At 38.5% G+C, this 23,870-nt stretch overlaps 1 protein-coding gene across 5 annotated transcripts in view; it reads right to left on the bottom strand.

Annotated features, from left to right (window-relative positions):
- The window catches only part of MAP2K4 (mitogen-activated protein kinase kinase 4), a 97,386-nt gene that overhangs the window by 25,176 nt on the left and 48,340 nt on the right, over positions 1-23,870 (bottom strand). For 4 of the 5 annotated variants that reach the window (XM_084862640.1, XM_084862641.1, XM_084862642.1 and 1 more), the window contains 2 exons: positions 18,600-18,774; positions 4,457-4,576 (listed from right to left, as the gene is read on the bottom strand). In XM_084862640.1, the coding sequence (XP_084718766.1) occupies positions 4,457-4,576; positions 18,600-18,774 (295 nt within the window). The remainder of the gene's footprint in view (positions 1-4,456; positions 4,577-18,599; positions 18,775-23,870) is intronic. The other variant, XM_084862643.1, reaches the window with a different exon arrangement.

Raw genomic sequence — 23,870 nt, 5'->3', positions numbered from 1 at the left:
AGTGCCTAGAACCATCCTCTGCAGATACTGAGGGACAAACTCTAGTTAAGTTTGTGGGGAGTTAAAAGTTATATGCAGATTTTCAATGGTAAGCACCCCAACCCTCAAGTTGTTCAGAAGTCAACTGCACTTTTAAAAATAGTTTGCCCATTTTTTTAAAAACTGAAACACATGATCCATCTATCCCACTTCCAGGTATTTTACCCAAGGGAAATAAAATCATACGTCCACTAAAATTCTTGTACACAAATACAGCAGTTTTACTCTAATAGATAAACACTGGAAACAACCCTAATGAATAAACAAACTGTGGTGTACCCACGCAACGGAAAACTAATACCACTCCACAAACAAAAGGAACAAACTATTTATAATGCCACAACATGAATTGCAAAATAATTATGCCAAGTATAAGAAAACTTCTTTAAAAAAGAGTACATATTGTTTGATTCTATTTACACAAAATTCTAGAAAATGCAAATTTATCTATAGTGGCAGAAAGCAGACCTACGGTTGCTGAGGATGCTGACAGCAGAAAGGAAGTGTGTATTACCTGTGGGACACAAGGAAACTTGTGAGTGATGAAGTTCATTATCTTGAGTATGGTGATAACTGTACAGGTGCATACATTTGTCCAAACATATCAAATTGTATACTTTTAAATATGTGTGGTTTATCATGTGTCAACATTAGCTCCATAAAGTTGTATTTATAATTTGCAAGGGGGAAGGAAAAAGAAAAAAGAACATGAGAAGAAGGAGTAGAAAAGAGAAGGTGACTAAATTCAGCTAATATCACTTTTATATAATCTGATGAACTTCTACAATCACAATTTACTCAGAACAGTATTTCCTACACTAGAATTTCTCCAACCTCAACCTAAGGATTTCCTTGCTATTAAATTCTGGCAATTAAAAGCCTTTAAGTAAATTATAGGCTAAAAGTTACTTTAATTTTTCAATACTACCAAGCTCTTTTTCGCAGTCTAGAAAGCCTGAAAACAAATTTAGAAACCTGTGCAACTGGATATCTTAATAACTTCCTTAATCGAATCCAAGTTGAACTTGGGGCTTTTTATTTGAGTTTAGGCCCATCCTAGAAAGAAGTATACATGGTTGGAAACAATGGCAACATATAAGTTACCAACTTCAGTAATAAGTGGTATTTATTCACTGCTCTAATAAAGCTATAGAACTTACAAAGGCTCAAAATTACCCAATAGTAAGATTAATCTCTACATAGTAGCTATAAGAAGAAAAATACCTTTTCACAAGCCCCTTGATTGATGGTGACTGAACCAGACCCAAACCTGATTGTCTTATGGACACTAAATTATGTGAAATATTCTGGAGGGTTTTTCCAGTGACAGTATTAAAAGCATGTGTCTCTCACACAGTACGGCAAAACGTCCTGACTGCACAAACACTTCCATTCTTTCCTATCATAAACCCAGAATTTTGGATCTATTACTTATACTGAAGGTCATGTAGCCAAAAGAAATCTTTATTTTTAAGTAATCAATCTTGAAAGAAAAGTGTTTCTCTAAACCCTTATTAAATCTGTTTAACATTTTACCCTTTGTAACTTGAGAAAACAAACTTTGACTACTCATCTTTTTTGTTGTTGTTAATCCTTACCAGGGGATATTTTCCCATTTATTTATTTATTGTCTGCTTGTTTGTTTAGAGAGAGTGGAAGGGAAGGGGAGGGACAGAAAGAAAGAAACATTGGTGTGAGAGAGACACCTGATGGCTGCCTCCCACACAGGCCCAACCAGGGCCTGAGCCTGCAACTGAGGTATGTGCCCTTGACCGGAATTGAAACCGGGACCCTTCAGTCTGCAGGCCAATGCTCTATCCACTGAGTCAAACCAGATAGGGCTGTCTAAGCAACCTTTAAATGAACTTCCTGCTTCTAAAACTTTTTTTTATTATTGAGAATGTACCTATTATTTCTTCTATTCTATGATTTGGGGGAGAAGTTTCAGTTCACTCTAAACATTTTGTGACTATATACAGCTTAACTGTATAGTTCTTAAGATTTCATCTTATCATAGTCAAAAATTGTAATGTTTAAAAAGGTTATATTTTAAATTAAGCTAAATGTTCTTCATCCCTGAACCACTTATGGTATATAGTGACTGAACAGTGAGAACTTTGTCTCTGAATTCCCAACTCTGGCACGTAGTGACTGTGTGACTTTTTTCAAATTAGTTCTCAAATCTCAGTTTGCTCTCTGGAATAAGGGCATAATACCACCAGACTCCCTGAGACTGTTGTGATGATAATATATATGAAAATCATAGAGCATTCAATATATGCTAGTGCTTATAACTGCTTTTCTCAACTCCCTTTGAGACCTTCCTGAGATGTAAAACTGAATTTTACCCAGCTATTCATGAGAAACCATAAGAATACCATTAAATTGTGGGCATCACTTACTAGTACTTTGCCTTCTTTTTATGAAATCAGAATTCAACACTACTTAGCCTGGGACTAGATATTTAAATGTTGCTTAAATGAAGGCTTAAATAAAAGAACAGGAGCACTAAGTTGGCATGTTCAAGCACTAGAAAGGTGAATTTCAGTGAAGATGAGCCAGTGGGAGGCTTTAGTGAACACAGCACTGGAAAAGCTGACTATGGAATCTAGTTAAAAGAGAAGATCTAGTCCAATCCTAAATAAAAATTCTTTTGCGTAAGACTGAAAAGGGATTTAGTGATTATGAAGAATAAAGTTATGGCTTGGTGAAAAAGGGGAGAGAAGATACCAAGATTCCTGTGCAACCTAAAGAAGTTCCAGACCCATGACCTTACTAACAGAATAACCTGATGTAATACTTACGTCCAGGATACAGTTATGTACCCGAATACATGACTATATACAGATACAATGTCATTCTGTTGTGAAATAGTGAAGTAAGCTAAGAAATTCAATGTATTAGGTAAAAAAATATATGAATGTTCAAGTCATAAAAAGTACAAGGACAGGAGGAAAAAGAAACTACAAGTCTAGAATTAACAGTGATTAATTAGTAATTGAACAAAGAAATAGGCTTTATCATGAAGTAGTATTCTTCCAGTTACTAGTTACCTATTACGAGAGTTACCTATTAAGAACACACACACACAAATAAATGAAGGAATGAATGAATGAATGAATGAATGAATAAATAAATAAATAAATAAATAAATAAATTTTAGGGTTGGGTGGAGAATTGATTAACTTCTAAGGTCTTCTCCAATCACAAGATTTCATACTTCTAGCCAGTATACATTCAGTCTTATTTTATAACATAGTTGATTGTAAGTTTCAATAACTACAATAAAAAACCTAAGGCTATCCTCTTTTTTTTTGAAAATATATTTTATTGATTTTTCACAGAAAGGAAGGGTGAGGGAAAGAAAGCTAGAAACATCGATGAGAGTGATACATCGACCAGCTGCCTCCTGCACACCCCCTACTGGGAATGTGCCCGCAACCAATGTACATGCCCTTGACCGAAATTGAACCTGGGACCCTTCAGTCTGTGGACTGACGCTTCATCCACTGAGCCAAACCAGTTTTGGCCCAAGGCTATACTCTTTGTGATCCAGTTCCAGCACATCCAAACATTTTCAAAATGAGAATGGTATTTTTAATGAGCATTTAAAATGCTTAAGAGTTCAAAGTTGAAGGTATCACACTGCCTAATATGAAAGAATACTACAAGGCTATAGTAATCAAAACAGCATGGTACTAGCATAAAAACAGACATATAAGTCAATGGAACAGAATAGAAGCCAGAAATAAATCCATGTCTATATGGTCAATTAATATTTGACAAAGGAGACAAGAACATACAATGATGTAAAGACAGACAATAAATGATGTTGGAAAAACTGAACAGGTGCATGCGAAAAAATAAAACTGTATCACGTCTTATACCAGATATAAAAATAAACTCAAAGTAGATTAAAGACTTAAATATAAGACTCAAAACCATAAAACTCCTAAAAGAAAACAAAGGCAGTAAAATCTCTGGCATTTCTCTTAGCAGTATTCTTTTTGAAGCATTTTGTTGGGCCATGGAAACCAAAGAAAGAAAGAAAGAAACATCAAGCCCTGGTCAGGTAGCTCAGTTGGTTAGAGCATCGTCCCAATGCGCCAATGTTGTGGGTTAGGTCCCCATAAAGAAGAAAAAGTATTTATAAATAAAGCAAGGAAATAGGGAATTCATAAATGACAGCTATTTTTTTTTTAAAAAAAGTGTAAGATTCACCCCTTAACAAAAGGGAAAATAAGTGGTAGAAATTTATGTATAGATTATCAAGGCTATATACTAAACTACTGAGAAATTAACTTATTACTAATGTATGGCATTTAATTGTATATTAATATTTAAGCCTGCCACACTCTTATTTATCCCCATTCGATACTTCATTCACCAGCTCCAAACGCAAATAGTTCATTCCTACCTCTCTGAAGAGTGCACCATAAAACTGAACAATGTATGGGCAGTCACTACTCCGCATTACTACATCCAAATCCATAAGAAGTTGCTTTTGTTCTTTTTCATCCACTGTTGACCGAATTCTCTGGAAAAGAATGAGAGAAGATGTCATAATAACATAAAACAACTGTGGAAGCCTGAGAAAAACCACTACCACAAAAAGATAAAAAATTCCTAAGCAAACTTCGCAAATACTAACCCAACATAAAAGTTATTATCTTTGTTATACTTCGCAAGAACGATTTTTACCACAGAAAAATAAAACAGAATATAGGAATTCTTATTTTTAATAAAATAGTACTTAATAACTCTCGAAAGGACTCAGGATCTCAAAACACAAGCATTCACTGATGATGCTGGAAATTATGCAATAAAGTTCTTGGGCAATGAAAATTAACCACGTGCAAAAGAAAATCATAAGGAACTACACTTTAAATCATAATGGACTATAAACAGTTTTCATGTGACTAATTAGAGATAGCTTCATATATGCTTTAATGACCATTTCAGAATTGTATGAAATCAAGGCATTCAATGCAAGAACACCCCTCTTCCCTTCTGGGATCCTTGCACCATGGCATTATCATTCGTTAGAGAGAACATAGTTCAGAACAGGTAAAAGCGAGAACTACTGTACGAGCAGCACAGTCTACTATCCATGTCTCCAAAACCCTGGGCTGGAATTCTCCCCATTCACCACTTCCTGAAGGGTAAAATCAAAAAGTCTACCTGACTTTCAAACCATGAGTCAGAATGCAGGACAATATAAACATGTTAAACTAAAACTGAGGAAATAGAGGGCCCTTTGTCTATTCTAAGCTGACGAGGCCGTGCTCTGTACACGGAAGACCTAGGGAATATTCCTAACAACTTCTGTGCACAATCCTAAAACACTGACACAAAAAAATCAGTATCCCATGTCCTACCCACGAACAGTATAGGGCATGGAGATGGCCAGAGAGTGAGTTCTCACTGCATTACAGAGACAGAAGTTCAGAAGTTATAAAACATTAATAACAAAGTTATGGCTTAACATTAAGGCATACAAACAACTTTTCTCATAAAAATATTCAAAATGTCACACCGTGCCACTGTGTATAAATACATAGCCCATACTTACAAGGCAAGTTAGTATCAAAAAATACCTAAGGTGCCATTTTGTCTTCCAAAGACTTCAAGGTATCTGTCCTCATAGCACATTGAAAGGGATGAAGTCCTTGAAAGGGATGAAGGCTTCAATCAAGTTCTTGAGCCCATTTTACAGAAGAGAAACCAGAGGCACAGAGAAATACAAGAGATGTATTCCATGGGACATGACAATAAGCAGTTAGGTAAGGACAAGAAGTAGGTTCTCTCATCTTCACTTTCCATACTAAATAGGAATTCCATGCATTTCCAATACAAATTTAATTTTGGTACTTAAAATGTAGAGCCTCCTAGCTATAGTACTTCACACCAAATAAAATTTACTAACTGCATCTACCCGTATATGCTGATTTACTTAAAACTTTGACATTAAATTTCACTGCATAAACAAGAAAACATAAGAATACAAAATATAAACAAAATACAAGCAGTACTTTCAAAATTAAAATATTTCCCTTCTCTCTCTTCTATCTTTTCATAATTCTGGAAAAAAATAATCTTGTTTGTAAATCAATCAGCATGTGTACTCAAAAATAGCCTACTGGGGCAATGTGCATTTATTCAAAATCTGACATTGATAATTCTTATAAACATGTATTCCTGTTTTAAATATATAACTTTAAAAGTGCAGCTGTAAAAATCCTAATTTGGGAAGGCAATTATTTTTTTGAATCTAAATTTAAAAGACAGAGACCTGGTAATTTGAGACAAACAGGGAAGAAAAAGCAAATGGCCCTCTATTTGGATAAAATTTCCACCTATTAAAGAATTCTCACTTTTAAAAGTTTTAAAAACATACTTTTTTTGCTATTTTATTTGCATGTATATATTGGCAAGTGTAAATATACTAGCACACGCACTTATGAACTGCTATTTTAAAAGACGCCTTCTTTGCTAGTTTACTTTTTGTTTCCCTAAACTGGTTATATGGTTTTCTATATTTAACATTTGTTTTCAACTACTAGAAAGCATATTACAGTCAAAAGTTTAATAGTTATCATCAATATCTGAATATTGGGGACTATTTCTTTTTATATATATATATATTTATTTATTTCAGAGAGGAAGGGAGAGAGAGAGAGAGACATCAATGATGAGAGAGAATCACTGATCAGCTGTCTTCTGCACGCCCCACACTGGGTTGGAGCCTGCAACCTGGGCATGTCCTCCGACTGGGAATCAAACCATGACCTCCTGGTTTATAGCTCAATGCTGAACACTGAGTCAGGCCAGCTGGGCTGCTGGGAACTATTTCTAAAAATACTGCTGTAGCTACAGAAAGAATACCTGTTACTATGTGAACTGGAGGTGGTACTGAAGTCCCAGCAACTGATTAATATCTATACTCAATCCCTGTCAGGATTATTATTAACTAGAATGTAGAGATAATTCCTGGTGCAGCTCTAACCTTTGAGATCATCAGCAGAGCAGGAAAATCTATTCATCTTTAATATATTATTTAATACCACTACTAGTACAACACAGAACATGGGGCAGCTGGAGGGCCTAGCATGAAACTGATTTTGCTCCTAGATGCTTCAACAAACTAAGACTTCCTCATGCTGCTGGTATTACATCTGAATCACCTGGGATTAGGCAGGTACAGCTGACTCTCAATTATACTAAAGTTTTAGGGTTGCATTACAATATTTCTTATATGTGAGCACTTAATAAAATAATTTAAAAGACCTAAAGTACTCAAAAGGAGATTAACTACACATAAACCTACAACAGCTTCAAATTGAAATTAAGTCAATAATCTAATAAATTATTAAAGTCGGAGAGAACTTTTTTTCAGGGCAAAATTTACACTAGATATTTTTTAATTCTAAAATTTTATTTATTTTTTTCCTTTGTAGTGACTTTATTGGGTTGTCACAGGTCAACAAAATTATACAGGTTTCAGTGCACAGTTCTACACCCATCATTTGTAACACTGTGTTGGAGACTGCTTAATGATAATCAATTATTCAAATGAGAGAATACTTAGTAACAAAAGTCACTACCAGGAAAATTCTAATGAAATATCAGAACAATGTATATGAAAAAGATTATTAACATCTGAAATAAATAAGGCCAGAGTTCTCTAATATTAAGGAAGCATAACCACCTAAAAAATGGAACACATCAATAAGAAAACTTCTCTTCCTTCTAGAAAAATGTCCTTACCCGAGGGCATTGAAAAATGAAAGTGCAAAGGTGAAGCCAATTATATTACTGGAAATTCTCTTGTAATTATAATGTTCAGAAGTCAAATGTATTGATAAATGCCTTGAATTACAGGCAAGTTTTTTATTTATATAATAAATCTAAAGTTCAATAATGCTGATTTTTATTTGTGTTCAACAAACTAATTTTTTCTCATAAAGAGTTAAGAATGAAAATCTCACCCAAGAACACAAATATTTTTAAAGTCACCTCAAGGCCGAAACCGGTTTGGCTCAGTGGTAGAGCGTCAGTCTGCGGACTGAAAGGTCCCAGCTTCGATTCCGGTCAAGGGCATGTACATTGGTTGCGGGCACATCCCTGGTAGGGGGTGTGCAAGAGGCAGCTGGTAGATGTTTCTCTCTCATCGACGTTTCTAACTCTCTCTCTCCCTTCCTCCTCTCTGTAAAATACCAGTAAAATATATTTTTTTAAAAATATAAATAAAATAAAGTCACCTCAAGGACCTTACCTTTTTAAAAAAAGTTTCATTTTCACCCAACTGTTAGACTCATTAAAATCGCTTGTTTCTGTACAATAACGATATTGAGCTCTTTTACGTAGCACTATTTTATTAACCTAGCTTAAGAAATTACATAATGCTCTCATAAATTAAACTGTCTTTTTTGAAAATCAATCCACATTGCTTTTCTAATAATAAAGTATTTTTAAAGTATTAAGTTTTCTTTTATTTGGAAGATAATGTAGAGAAATACTTAAAACCTAGATTTTATTACTACCCTACATATATAAGTGGTTTTCCACAGTGAAGAAATTTATATACTTAAAGCTAAAAACATTTTTCTAATTATTGTCCAAATGTGTATTCAAGGTTGTCTTATACTCCTAAAAAAGGTTTGAAAGAGATAAATACCAATAAAAACTCCATGTAACTCCAGACCAGCAATGCCAAAATGAGTCCAATTAAATGTCACTTAGAGATCCAAGGAAAAGGATCAACTGAATTCCCAGTCCTCAGGTTTTATGGCTGAAAGGGTCATACGTGGTTCCAAAGGGCATCTCGTATATAAACACAAAGCACCGGGAAAGGGCTTGTCCTGAAATGACTCGTCTGTGTCCTGAGGTGAGAACTCCTGCCTCTCACCAGCCTAGAGCTTTTCTTCCCACCAACTCAAGCTCTAAGGAAAGGTCAGGCAGGTGGCAAGCTCTATCTCTTGAACAGTGTGTTCATGGAGAGGCCCGCTGAGTCACCTGATGCCATTCCTGCTTAGAGAAGGAGAAAATCAGGTCAGAGACTTGAAAGACTCAGAGTGAGAAGGACTGATGACAAGTTATATATGTTCTTGCTTAAAAACAGTAATTCCAATCATCTGAGAGAAGCAAATCAAAACAACAGTGAGGTACCATTTCACACCTGTCAGAATGGCAATCATCAACAACAAACAACAAGTGCTGGCGAGGATGTGGAGCAAAAGGAACCCTCATGCACTGCTGGTGGGAATGCAGACTGGTCCAGCCACTGTGGAGAACAGTATGGTGTTTCCTCAAAAAGTTAAAAATGGAACTCCATTTGACCCAGTGATCCCACTTCTAGGAATATATCCCAAGAAACTAGAAATACCAATCAGAAAGGATATATGCACCCCTATGTTCATAGCAGCACTATTTGCAATAGTTGAGATTTGGAAACAGCCTAAGTGCACATCAGCAGATGAATAGATTAAAAAATTGTGGTACATCTATCTACACAATGGAATACTACGCTGCTATAAAAAAGGAACTTTTACCATTTGCAACAGCATGGATGGAATTGAAGAGCATTATGCTAAGCAAAATAAGCCAGGCAATGAAAGAAAAATACCACATGATCTCACTCATATGTGGGATATAATGATCACCATAAACCAATGAACAAAAATGGATCCAAAAACAAGGTGACACTGAGCAGACTGTCCAACCTCAGGGAGAAGACAGGGAAGGGGAGTTGGGTTTAGTGATCAACCAAAGGACTTGTATGCATGCATATTAGCATGGCCAATGGACATAGCCACTGGGGCGGTGGGGGCTTGCCCTCAGAGATGGGAGTGGCGGGGGGAGAGAGATGGGGGGTAAGTTGGGTAAATACGGAGACATGAAAAACTTTAAACAATAAACGTTGTTAGATTTTGTTTAAAAAAAATTTCAGCCCTAGTCTGTTTGACTCAGTGGATAGAGCATTAACCTGCAGACTAGTAATAGGTCCCAGGTTTGATTCTGGTCAAGGGCACATGCCCAGGTTGCAGGCTCGATCCCCAGTGGGAAGCGTGCAAGAAGCAACCAATCAATGATTTTCATATTGATGTTTCTATCTCTCTCTCCCTCTTCCTTCCTCTCTGAAATAAAAATACATAAAGAGTGTATGACAGATGTTAATTCCGAGGATCTGAGCATTCCAGTTAAAAAAAAAAAGATACAAGTCACCTGCAAAGATATCAAGAATCAAGAACTGAGGAGTTCTGAGAAAGACAGACTTGAACATAGCAACATACTAGTCAACTATACTTACAAAATGTCTATCATTTCTAACTGATAGAAATGAAGAGAATATATGGGGAATGAAATGCGAAGAAAGAGGAAATGGGAAAACTAATGTGGAAGGTATAACCACTAGTCCTAGAGATAGTCTCACATGACAAATCCTTTCAGTTCTGTGTAGGGCTCAAGCAAGATAGGTGACTCTTATCCCTGCTGCACGTTTATCTTTAGCTGCTTAGGAAAGTGAGGAATAAGGTGCAAGTGTGCAAAAGTGGCAGAGGGGCAAATTCCCAATCAGAAATTAAGGCACAGGCACACACACACACACACAAAAAAAAAAAAAAAAAAAAAATCAGCAAAGGGAAGAATTCAGTTGCTATGGAGAAACTCAATGTATGGCTTTAAAAATTATTGTAGGTATTGATTAAAACAATGCGACATGGAGTAAGGTAAAGCAAGCAATTAGTATTTTGGCCATTAGCAATGCAAAGTATTATTTTCTTTTTGTTAGTCCTCACCCAAGAATCTTTTCCCATTGATTTTTAGAGAGTAGAAGGGAGGGGGATAGACAGAAGAGAGAAATATCCATGTGACAGAGATTTACCTTCCACATGTGCCCGACCAGGGCCAGGAATCTGGCCTGCAACCAAGGTACATACCCTTGACCGGAACTGAACCAGGGACCCTTCAGTCCACAGGCCTTTATCTACTGAGCCAAACTGACTAGGACTCAAGTTTTATTTTCAATTTACCACTAACCCAAATCAGAACACCAGAAGGTATTTACTGTCCAGCAAAGCTGTGTGGGATCTGCTATCACTTGCAGGTAGCTAAAACTCCTCTGTGACTGTGGCTCCTTCCTTTACATGTGCACCTCTCACCCTCCAAGGTTCCAAAGGCACTTGTATTCCATATTCCAAGTGACGTCCAAATGTCTTGTCAAAGGGTATGATGTCAGAGCAACCACTCACAAGACAGAATGAAATCAGAAGCTCCCTGTGTCAATGTGCGCGCCAAGGGGGCACTGATAAGTATCATACATGTGGAAGTCCTTGAACATGGCCATGAGTGACCATATCATGAGAGCTGAGGTGGAACTCCTCACCACAAAATAAAAAGTGAGATAGTGATGGTTCAACACTCTTAGCTTTAAAATCTAAAGATGAAAAGAACAAAAAGTATGTTAACTGTTCTAGTTATAATAACGGTATTTTGAAAATGTGTCCTCTTTCTGGGATCTACAAACGCTAATACTCTTCTGCCATAAACACACCTCTGGTTGTTAGGCATTCCTTGCTAAAGCCTCCTAAGGTTAGTGTCTGTAAATAAAATGGAAGGCAGTCCATCACCTGTCAGTGGCTGACTTCAGATCAACTTCCATCAGTGATGTAGGGAGTAAAAAGAGCAAGGATTACACCCAGATCCCTCAGTGTCCCTTGGATCCTAACGAACATCCTGATCTTACAAAGAGGCTGCTTTCCCCACAGAAATGCCCAGAATTCCTTTCTAATACAGAGCTGGGAAACCCCAGAAACCACCACCACACATCACTCTGCAATCACCTTCTTCTGGGCTACAGAAAGTCCTAGGCATCCTCACTTTCCCTATTTCCAGACTAAGATCCTACATCCCACAGACTCAGCAAGACTCTTATCCCTGCTGCTCAGGTTCATGCTCAGCTGCTGAAGAGCCCTCTAAATAGACCACAAACAAAGATGCCCATGACAGCTTACATGCCAACACTGATAAGGTACAACCAGAAGTCAACATCAGCCAAAACAAACAAAAAAGTATTTGGGATGCTGATCATAGGTGCAAAAATTGTTTTCATGTCAAAAAGTGTCTGTTAAACCTCTTGTTTGAAATTATGACAATACATGCTTTCACTAAGGCAGAAAGGATACTAAATTTTAACTGAAAAACCATCCAAGTCTTTAGAATCAATTTACTGAACTCTCAATGGTATCTTAGTCTAAATAATTAATTAATTAATGGTGGTACCTCCCATTCTTCTGATGATACTGAGGCCCAATTAATTGCTTTTTTGGGGGGGAAATTATTGAGCTTTTTTTTTTTTTTTTTTTTTTTTATAGAAAGAGTAAGGGAGAGGGACAGAGAAACATCAATATGAGAGCAAAACATTGATTAGCTGCCTCCTGCATACACCCTACCAGGGATTAAGCCTGCAACTGGACATGTTCGCTGACCAGGAATAGAACTGGCACTTTTCGGTGCATGGAATGACATCCAACCAACTGATCAGTAAGGGCCCAATTAATTGCTTTTATATATGTTCTGCTATGAATCATCAGAGAACTTTGGAGAGCAGTTCCAAAAACAAATGCAATAATATATCATGGGAAAAGATGCCCTAGGGACAAAGTTAATGGGACAGGCTTGATATATGGTGATTATGGTGGTATCATCTTCCTCTTTCCCATTACATCACCCACATGTAAAGGACACAATGTTAATCTTAGCATTAAAATTTTAAGGGCTTACATACAGATCACAAATTACAGATCATTACTTCAGTACCGACAACAAAAAAGTGAGATAAGAGTAAAAATTTTATGTATAACTAATTTTAGAGGCACAGCCATAAGACAACAAAGAATGACAGAAAAATGTGCAAGAGGTATATCAAATATTGGTTAGATGACCCTCATTTAGAATGAGGTGTGATAAGACATGTTTTTCTCCAAGTAACTATATAAGATGGGATATGTGGTACTATGTCACAATTCAGTCAAAATCAACCAAGTGATAGTAGTTTCAGAAACTAGATATCCAGAATGTTCAGAAACACATATTAGTTGACTAAAGTTCCCCTAGAGCAGTGTTTCCCAAACTTTGGCATATGTGTACCCCTTCTATAATTTTTGTAAGGCTGAGTACCCCTCGTACTCATGAGAACGTAGAATTAGGCGCAGCTAAGCACTGTGCAGTGCATATCCCCACCAAACTCTGGTGCGACGCGTACACCCACCAAACTCTTCCCGTACCCCTGGGGGTACGTGTACCACACTTTGGGAAACACTGCCCTAGAGCAACCATTTCCAAACTGTCCTATTGGGACCCCAACAGTTTTCTCAGAGGTCAAGCCAAAAGGACTTTCAAATAGGAATAGGCAGATTTCCCACCTCTTGCCCCCTTACATCAACCAGAATAGTACTAATTTTGTCTATTTAATTTATTGGGGTAGACATATAATTCTGCAACCAGACTCTAAAAACCACTAAGAGCAACAGCAAAAAAACAAAACAAAACAAAACAAAACAAAACAAAAAACACACATATGTATTCTAGGAGTTCCAATCCCAAATACACAAGGGACTTGACTTCAAAACCAAGGCTGGCCAGGAGGCAGCCCTGCCAAGTCCTTGAGCTCTGTCCAGTGATGGAGCTTACACCTTTCATATTCAATACCACAGCTTTAAGCAACATTAGGAAGCATAAAATAATACGGCTCAATCAATCATGTATTTCTAAATTAAGCCACATGACCTAGCCAATCAAATGAGAGCCTAAGACACTAGAGTCAGTCTGAATTCAAAATAAGATGGCCGTGACTTGTGTATCCCACAAGTGATCTGATAATCAAACACTAGCACTGTGGCCTTTGAAACTCAACCAAATTGCCTAACAAAACACTTCATACTATCAGAAAAAAAGCTTTTCCAATATCATTCTAGCACTTTCAAAACAATATGCAACACCAATGTTTAAAGACTAAAATGAACCTTCTCAATAATGCTCACACTCCCCACCAACAGAAATGGCAGGGCCCCTACAGTGGTGGGGAAAGCAAGCCAAGCTATACTTTGCTGAGCCCTGCCTGCCCATACTGGCAGCACCTGCACCAGAAGGCCTTCCTAATGAGCAGCTGAAACCCTCACTCCTCAGGGGAGGGCTCAGCGGCGGGATGCTGATACTGTCAGATGCGGGGCTCTGATCCTTCCCAGCAGTCCTAGGGGTTAACACAGGTTTCAATTCCAGGTCAAGGACACTGAAGTCAAGATCCAAACACTAAAGAGAAGCAGTAATGCAGGAATCGAGGTCAGGTTACCAGCCCAGGATCAGGAACACTTAAATCAATGCAACAAGAGAATTGGAAGATTAGAGAAAACACACTGAGTGTTGAAGAAATAAGAAAAGTTAGATCACCAAGAAACAGAAAACACCTGAACCCTTAAATACAAGGTCACATCACAAATTCAGTCTGGCCTATATACCTAACCTCAAACAGCCACCCTGACTTTCTTATTAACCCAGGTAATTTCACAAGTAAAAGACTAAAATGTCCTCATAATAATCAATGGTCACAGCTTTAACATAACTTCCTAGCCCGACCTACCTGTCCATTAGTTCCAATCTCCAATGAGATCACAGCTTTATTTCAGCATTAACCCTCCAAATAACAATCCCATTGCCTTCCATTTTTAGTCTCAGTAATTTCCTTCCCTCACATTCCCTCTCACTTTCATTCTTTTCTACTCTCCTGTTTCTTCTCTCATAGCCTACAAACAGGAGCAGGACATGCCTGCCTTCAGGAAATCAACGTGGACATGAGTCTGTTAGGAAACATTAGGGAAGCAGGTAGTCGACACAAGCAGGATTTACATGCAGGCAGGGCCAGGTGGGGGCTCCCTGTCAAGGCCCGAAGATCATTCCTCCCTGTCAGCAATGTGTGTGTCACTCCTCTCAATTCCAGCCCACAGGCCTGAACCACAGCACTTCAGCTACTCTCTCCAACTGTTTACTCCTGGGTCCTAATTCCGATTATCCGTGGACCGAACTCTCCTGGTGTTTCTAATCCTGGCTCAAAAATCTAATCGGGTGTTTCTTCCAACATTTGCTCTGTATGCTGGGCTTTTCCTATGACTAACCCTGCCAGAGAGCTAGCCAGGCACCTGCTTTACTGTTACAGGACAGCGATGTACATGTCTAATGCCTTCCTTCAGTGGCTATCCCACCATCATGCAAAATGGGCATAAAATGCTGTCTGCAGAGCATGCTGATAAAGCCTGGAGTACCCAGCCAGTCGAAGGTTGTCCTTCCTGAGCTCTAGAAGACCCGGTGGTGACAAGGGCTCTGCCTAGGGCTGCCCTGTGGCGCTGTCATTCAGGCAGCCGTAAACCAGACCTGTCACCAGCATGCCGAAAGAAGGCCGTTTCCTCAGGTGTGTGCAGTTAAAACTAAGGAATTAAAATTTTCCAAACTGTCCATCCTTACACAGCACCACACTGACAGCTTGGGGACTGTCCTCACAGGTCAAAGATTAAAAATTATTTTAAGTATAACTTTTACAATGTTATCTTATCGAACCTGATTTATTATATCTGAACTGATGTTTAGATTAAGTCTTGCAGGTAATTATTTCTGGTAATTAAGAAGTCATCTTTTCAAACATTTCTTATATTTGGCAAAATAAACTTGGGGAAGGGCTCACTCCCTCAAAATTAAAAATGAGAAATAATTACTATTTAACTATCAGGGTAATATCACAGTTCATTTTGGTACAGACACTGCAACTAAATCTAAGGATGATTTCCAGGATAAGCTTAATATCTAACAAAGTAATCCTTCTAAAGTTGCAAATTGCACATTAAAACACTAGTACAGGGCTACTTCGAGTGTATTTCTCATTTCACCCACTGCAATGGAAAACTCACAGCACTGTGAACCATGATCTCATACTTCACTTATATATCTCTACAGTCCTACTTTCAGAGCTGAAAACTGTGGGTGCTCAGTAACTCACTTTCTACATGTACAGGTCAAATCGAACTCCTTATTCATACATTGCCTCTATGTATTTGTACGTGTTAATCTGGCTTGTGTGCCTAAGGAATGAGGGAACAAACTGTCTTGGGTGTGAAAAAAGGTTAAGCTTTTTCAAAAAGACCAACAATATATGTATTTTATAATAGATGGCATATATCAGTCATCAAATACACCTTATCAATACATTAGTTAATATGTATATTACCATCCTCCTCATACTAGACTATTATACATGCTAAAGAATTCAGGGTATCAAATGTGACCATTACCAATCTGTAGGTCCCAAGAATGCCTTAAAGTATTTCTTACGAGTTAGGTTGTTGTTTTTTAGAGAGAGAGGAAGGGAGAGGGAGAGAGAAACAATGATGTGAGAGAGAAACATCAATGGGCTTCCTCCTGCATGCTCTCACCAGGGATTAAACCCACAGTCGGGCATGTGTCCTGACCAGGAATCAAACCAGCAACCTTTTGGTGCACGGGATGATACTCAACCAACTGAGCCACTCAAGAGTTGGGATTTTTAAATTCTATCTTTATTGTTCTAAGTATTACATATGTTCCCCTTTAATTCCCTCCCCTGCTTCCCCTAGGCACCCTCTTCGCCTATAGCACTACTGTCTGTGTCCATGGGTTATATACATATATGCATAATAGCATCCCAACAGAGGCTCTCAAAATAAAGGCAAATTACAAATGGCGACAACTTCCTATCCTCACTTTTAAATTCCTTCAAAACTTGAGTCAGCATTATACAGTTCCAAAGGTTATCAAATTAAGAAAAACATTTTTAACATCAAAATGTAGTATCTTCTTTATTTACCTTTAAAACTGATTAACTGTGACTAAGCCAGTCCAGATTACTAAAACAGATCCCAATGTGAATTAGCACAGGGGAATACACACAGCATACACTGAAAAAAGCAGGACATGACTACTTAATAGTGCTTTTCCTAGTGTTGGGGTCAGAACTTAGTTACAGAGGGCAGATTTCCCTTAAGTAAAAGCAGATGTTATGAACAGACAACATGGGGCAAAGCAATACTCATGCAGAAGAGTCTAAATTAAATGACTTTCCTTCCACTTACTCTGCAGTGGCACAAAATCAAAAGAGAAACAATTCCGTCTAAGAAAAACAACATTTTATTTCAACAGATAATCCAGAGCAAAGGTCTTAGCATCTTCAACGTTAGAGGACTATGGGTTATACGCAAAATTTCATACATGTCTGTCCCTTTCTGAGAAAAAGTCTATAGATCTCATCACATTAGACAATATGAACAAGATAAGAACCTACAGAGAAAATCATAGTTTTCCATCATTAATTTCTCATTAGTTTTAATGACCCAGAAAAAAGAAATGTTCAACAATGAAGGAGGCTAAAATAGTAACATTTTGCTCACAATAAACTTCAACACAGGCAGCCTTTTACATTAATATAAATCCACTCCCCAAAATCAAGTCAGAAACTTAGGCTCCTCCTCTCATCAAGCCACTGTGATAAACTCTCAAAAGAGGGAATTGACAGGAAGATAGTTAGTTTAGTCTGCAAACCCATTCTCAGTTCTTACAAACTGGAACATTGCTTATCACTCTAAGAACTTTCAATTCAATGACAGTATATCCATATCTTATTTTTTTTACTTTTCTTTAAATTCCCCCCCACCCAACTGTCAATTTTCCTAAAATATCGTACACAGAACAAATATTCATTAAACATTGGAACAAACAGTGAACAAATTACAATTATATAGGCCAACTAAGAGTGGGATGGAAAGCATCAGTTCATTACAGGTGCCAACACAAGCCTGCCAGGTACAATCTATGGGCCAATCTCCATTTCTGGCCGCTCTTTGATTTTTTTAAATTTTTTTTTTTTAATGAACATATTAAGTGGCATGACACTCACAATAAGAACAGAATGTGACAGCGTTATCACAAGGTATATACATTTTAATACATCTTCCAAACCAGGGAACAGGGCAGTACTGAGTGGAGATGAAATAAACAAACAGAAGCCGAGCCGGTCAGGACCGAGTAAGGTTGAGGTTAGTGGCAACAGCATGTGCGTGGTTTCCAGGAAACCTTCAGTAAGACTGCTGTTAGCCCTAGCCCCGCACCTTGCCCAACCCAGTGCGCTGCCTCTTCTTCCAGCTCCCCGCCTGGCTCACTGCAGCACTGCCCTGCTCCCGGGGGGCAGCCGCCCGGCCTGAACTCACCTGGGCCGTGGAAGGGCCTGAAGTTTAAAACATGTTAATGCATCATGCCAAAAGTGCAGTGAACATGCATACTTCATACAATCATGGTTCCGGAGAGATAGAAAACGTGCCACCAATAAGACCAGCTCTGTACAAAACACCCTCAAAGAATTCGAAGAAACAATTGTATAGACACCCACATTTACCACAGAGTAGTAAGAACAGAATAGTAGTATTACTACATCAAGAAACTGCACCTAACAGATTAAAGTTCCAAAAATAATTTTGTGCTTCACCTACTTTAACTGCCATTATCTGTCCACTTGGTTTGTGGACCATTTTGTTGACAGAACCATACGCTCCTCGTCCGATTTCTCCCAGGTCCTTCAGGTCCTCTGCGGTGAAATCCCAGTGCTGTTCCGGGGAGATCTTCAGTTTTCCTGACGATTCGATGCTGTGTGTTCTCAGTCTCTCTCTGTTAAAACATTGAAAAGCAATTTCCACATTTTAAATGGGGTTTGATTTACTGATTTTAGCTAGCAGCGACTACTGTGTGGGAAATTTGTTTTCTCATAATTTACTAAAACAGTCTGACCTCCAGATTTTGGGAGTTTTTTGTTTGAATTATCTTGATTTTTTACACACTGAATTAGGAAAGGCTGAAATTTAGGTAATCCATAACACAGCTTTAATGGAATGTATAAAACCAATTTCCATTCTTTGAAGAAAACATTTCTGCAAACCAATTTTTATTTCCAAATATAGATCTTTTCCTAACTTAGCAAACTGTATTATCAAAGGTAAAATCTCAAGAGCTATAAGCCCCATTTCCAAAAAAGTTCTTTTCCTACCTCACCCAACATTATTTATTTCAGGTCCACAATCCGGGTACAGCTGTTAACAAACTCTGCTGCACATTCCAATCATCTGGGGAGAATTTTTTAGACCCTACAGCAATCAAATCAGAATATCTAGGGACAAGAGGCAGGAAACCATACTTTTAAAGATCCCCGGGTGATTCCAACAGTTTAGGAACTAGCACTTCAGTGTACTGCCGTGTTCATGATAATCTCAATGCTTTTCTTTCTACCTGGTTATACCATTTCCAGTGTGCATTCCCACTTGGTATTCTAGCTCCCAGTGGAAACAGGGATGGCAGGAATGACTCTGACCCACACAACTCTTGTGCTGGAGGTGCCTTCAAAATAGTCTGCTAAACCTGCCAGTTTTGTAGGTGAGAAGGCTGATGCCTTAAAAAAAAGGACTCTTGCCCTGGCTTGTTTGGCCCAGTGGATAGTGTTGGCCTGAAGACTGAAGGGTCCCAGGTTCGATTCCAGTCAAGGGCATATGCCTGGGTTGGGGTTTGGTCCCCGGGGGGCAAGGAGAAAGGGCTGCAGGAGGTGGCTAATCAATGATTCCCTCTCATCATTGATGTTTCTCTCTCTTTCTTTCCCTTCTTCTCTGGAATCAATAAAAATACATTTAAAAATATATGTATCAATCAACCTTATTGATTTGAATCATCAAATTTGAAAAATTAATTAACGGACATACTGTATCTTACCACCATATTCACTAATATAAACAGAGTAGGTGTATGTCCCATGGGTTAATATCTTCATATTCCTTTTCAAGACTACATTCCCTAGCTTTATAAAGGGATGCCACAAGAATGACTGGGTTACCTCTCCCAAATGTTTATTTAAGGGAACACTTACTCTCCCAAACCTCTTCTTTCCAGGCAAAGGAACCTGGTCTCTCATTTAGGGCCCTGTTTGGACTTAGGAAACAAGTTACAGAAGGGCCCTAGGAGTTTAAGAAAAAGAAAAGCAGAAAGAATGCACCTGGGAGAAGAGAGGGAAAGGCAGAAGTATGCTAGGGGTGGGACCCTGGGGAAAGGCATGGGGCTTGTCTACAGTCTTCAATGATATGGGGAGAAGGAGACAATGAGCATGCTGGGTCCTGCGTCCTGACGGTTTTTATCCACTCTCAAAAGTGGGGTCTTGGGGGAGGTTCTCAATAGAATATTCATCAGCTTTCCCGGTATGTCCTTTCAAAGTCCTGTGCACTACTGACTGGTCTGTGCCAGGGAAGGGCATTAGTCACCGCAGCTGGTCCTGCTGTCAGCCATGGCATCACGCTACCTGGCCTTAATGCTTTTCTGGGTCTGAAACAGAATCACAACTGAGGCCTAGATGTTCTCTCTGCTATGACCAAAACTCTGCCAACAGACCCTAGGCTTTATTGCTAAGATTTAATGTGGCCATAACCTCACTGACTTGACTTTGATGTGGCTTAAGGGTGTGGTCGTGCAAGGGCTTGTATGGGACTTAAAAGAGGCTAATCTCTGACCCCTTTGTTCCTCCCCTAAGGGGGGCTACCACATGACTAAGGACATGCTAGGGGAGGAAAGGTCACTCTGGGAGCCAGGACCTTTCCTCCCCTAGCATGTCCTTAGTCCCCAGTTTTGTCCACTGCTACATACCAGGGGCTTTCTGCTCTGCTCATGCCTAACTTCCTATTGCAATTATAGTTTACATGCAAACACACTTCTAATACAGCCCCTAACAATACTTCATTTCCCACTGATCCTCACAGGGGGGAATACCACCCCACACCCTGGGTATCTAAGTGGGGAGGAGGGCGGGCATTGGTAGCAGTTCGGTCATCATGAGGACTAGGTATTGCTATGAGCATTTAGTGGCTAGACTCAGAGGCTAATGATGCTACATGTTTTAAACTTTATCCCATTTTATTTCCTTATGTATATTCTAGATAGCTGCCAATAAAAAAAAGAACATTAAAAGTCTAATTGTAGTTGAATTTTAATCATTCCGTGAAGCTATTTAAGCTTACACATATGTGACACCCTGGGTGGCACTTAATGCACACGATCTTTGTTAGAGAAAACTTCCACCCGCAGGCTTCCTGACTTCTCAGTTGGTGTTTAGGACATACAGAGTCACAGACAAGAGGATCGGATGAGAAAGCAAACAGACTTCATCCATCTTGTCCTCCAGGAAGCTGCCTGAAAACCTTGGACTGGGCTCAGTGTTACTGCTCTGCATCCACATATACGGAAATCAGAAACACCGAGTCCTCAGCAAATCCCTGATCTATAGTCCCAATAACTTTTTAAAAAGTATATTACATTAACTTGTACTACTTATACCCTAAGTTGAATCCACTTCTAACCATTCTTGCTTAACCATTCTAATGATTATCTCCATGAATCTAAATCAGAGGTTTCATTTTAAGTATGAAATGAAAGGTGAGGATATAGGCATTAGGCGAGGACCCCTCAAATTACATAATGAAGAGGATCTCCCTGCAGCTCCAGCACCCACCATGGAATCCCACGTCTACTATTTGACTCTTTGCCATGGGCATATATCACTTCTTAAACATTTCCAAATATACCAATATGCTAAATGAAACTTCCAAGGGATGGAAGGATAGATGTCTACTACGGTTACTATGGCTTACACATGCACTCACATACGAAGAACACAGCACAGACCCTTCCTGCATGGGCTTGTGTATTCCCACAGTGACACAAAGGTTCTACCCAGAGTCAAGTCTCAGACCCGTGGCTTCACACACCACTGTACACATTCTACATTGCCACTACTCCATTAATTTAGGAAATCTACTTTGAATCATTCATCATTTGTCAAAACTTACCACTGTCATAACCCAGTCTTACTTTCGGGGAAACACGGTAGCAGCTGGCTACATTTGGTTCCTGAGTTATAGTTTGCTGATCACATGATCTAAATAACTGTCATCTAGATTGTTTATCTTTTAAATAATCTAAATTATACCTACTCATTTTTCACCTTTTCTCTTTCAAATTTATAATCAGCTCTGAAAGACAAGAAACTTCCTTATCCACTCAAACCCTGTATTTCCAGAATTTAAAAAACTCAAGAAACAATTCAAGCTTTTTTCTTAAAAATCCTCCACAAATCTACAGGGAATGAAATTAAGGGTCTGATATCCCTTCCCTGATTCTATCACATTACAATATATGTATATCATAATATACATATAACTATGTAATTAAGACAGCAGCCAACCTCCTTAATATCTCCCCTATCTCTGTCTTCTTCCGAGGCATGAAAACTTGATTCCTGAAACTTTCCAATACCTAAGGATTTTCCTTTTATATTCTAGAGCCACCACCCACAAGAACCTTTATTGTTTACTAGTAAACAAAGTGAAGTGCATTTTCTCCTTCTGTTTCATTATCACATTTTCCTATCTATTTAACTTGATTTCCTAGAAATGCTTTCCAATTTCTTTCTTTTTTCCCCTAAGCATCCTTGATTTTATCGAGCCAACTTATACTAAAATGCCTCAAGCTCTTTCACTTTTCACCATATGTATTAATATATATAGCTAGCAATGCTCTTTAGACAGAAAAATAAATGGAACACATACCCAGCACACCACTGCAACTAATCTTCTGTGTCCATACTGTTAGGATGTCTAGATGAATACTGCTTTATGCATCCTTCTGCAATGCAGCTCTATTAATTCCGGAAATTTCCACAGCAAACTCAGTCTGCCAGTTACCATGGAAACTGCCTGCTCCCTGGCATTACTAACAAAATGAGTATCTCTGCTAAGATCTAAGGTAAAACAAAAGGAGGAAAACTGAAAAGAGATGTCTAGAAAAATTGCTCAAACACTCCAAATATAAATTTTCAAATTCTGATATCCATATTCAGTGAATAGAGGTATTAACCAAACAAATCTGCAGTATTTTGAAGCAGTACAGATTACGGAGTAGAAAGCATTTTTTAACACTAAGGAAAAGGATATATTAGAGAGAGTAGGGTAAACATTGGTGTCTACATGTTGCTGCTATAGACAGTCCATTCACTAAGAGCTGACCGAGGGCCAGCTGTACTCAGAGTTTACCTTTACAATAAATAGTATTTCTGGGCTGTGTTTCTTACAGCAAAAGTCAGGAAAGCTGCCCTAACCAACAGGTAACAAGTTTTCTTAAGCTCTTTCCCTGTTTGAAGCCCAATCTCAACTGGTAGCTAAAACTCCTTCCCCCAAGTACATAAGTCAGAATAGTTAAAAGTGCGTCCCAGGAGTCACCACCAACAAAGCAGCCTTCCTAATATATCCTGTCCTCAGACACAGCTGACCACCCCGTCCACTTGCCCTTTGAAACAGTGCTTGGTTTTTGTGACATCACACCCTAACTTGCTTCCTACCCTCTCAAGTGTCTTCCCCATCTCTGCCTGTTGTTCTTCTCTATCCACCTCTAAATATTAGATTTCCGTGGGAATAAGCTCTGGATCCAATTCTCATCAAGATTCTTTGTCTCCCTAAACAATAATATCATCTATATGCTGAGGACTCTCAACCTGTAATTCCTGATCTAGACTCTCCTTTGGATAGCTAAATTCTTGTTTTTCTATACTCACTCATCCACAGATACCCATACCCAGGGTCCCCCATCTCAATACTGGCAACTAAACCCATCAATTCTGGAAGTCACTAAGAACACCTTCCCCTCTTTCACCGCCCACATTCAAAATAGTATCAATTTTT

This window comes from Pipistrellus hanaki (genome assembly GCF_964339955.1).
Source record: "Pipistrellus hanaki genome assembly, chromosome: 16".
Lineage (NCBI taxonomy): Eukaryota > Metazoa > Chordata > Mammalia > Chiroptera > Vespertilionidae > Pipistrellus > Pipistrellus hanaki.
The sequence above is the reverse complement of the archived record's forward strand: the minus strand, read 5'-3'. Positions and strand labels throughout refer to the sequence as shown.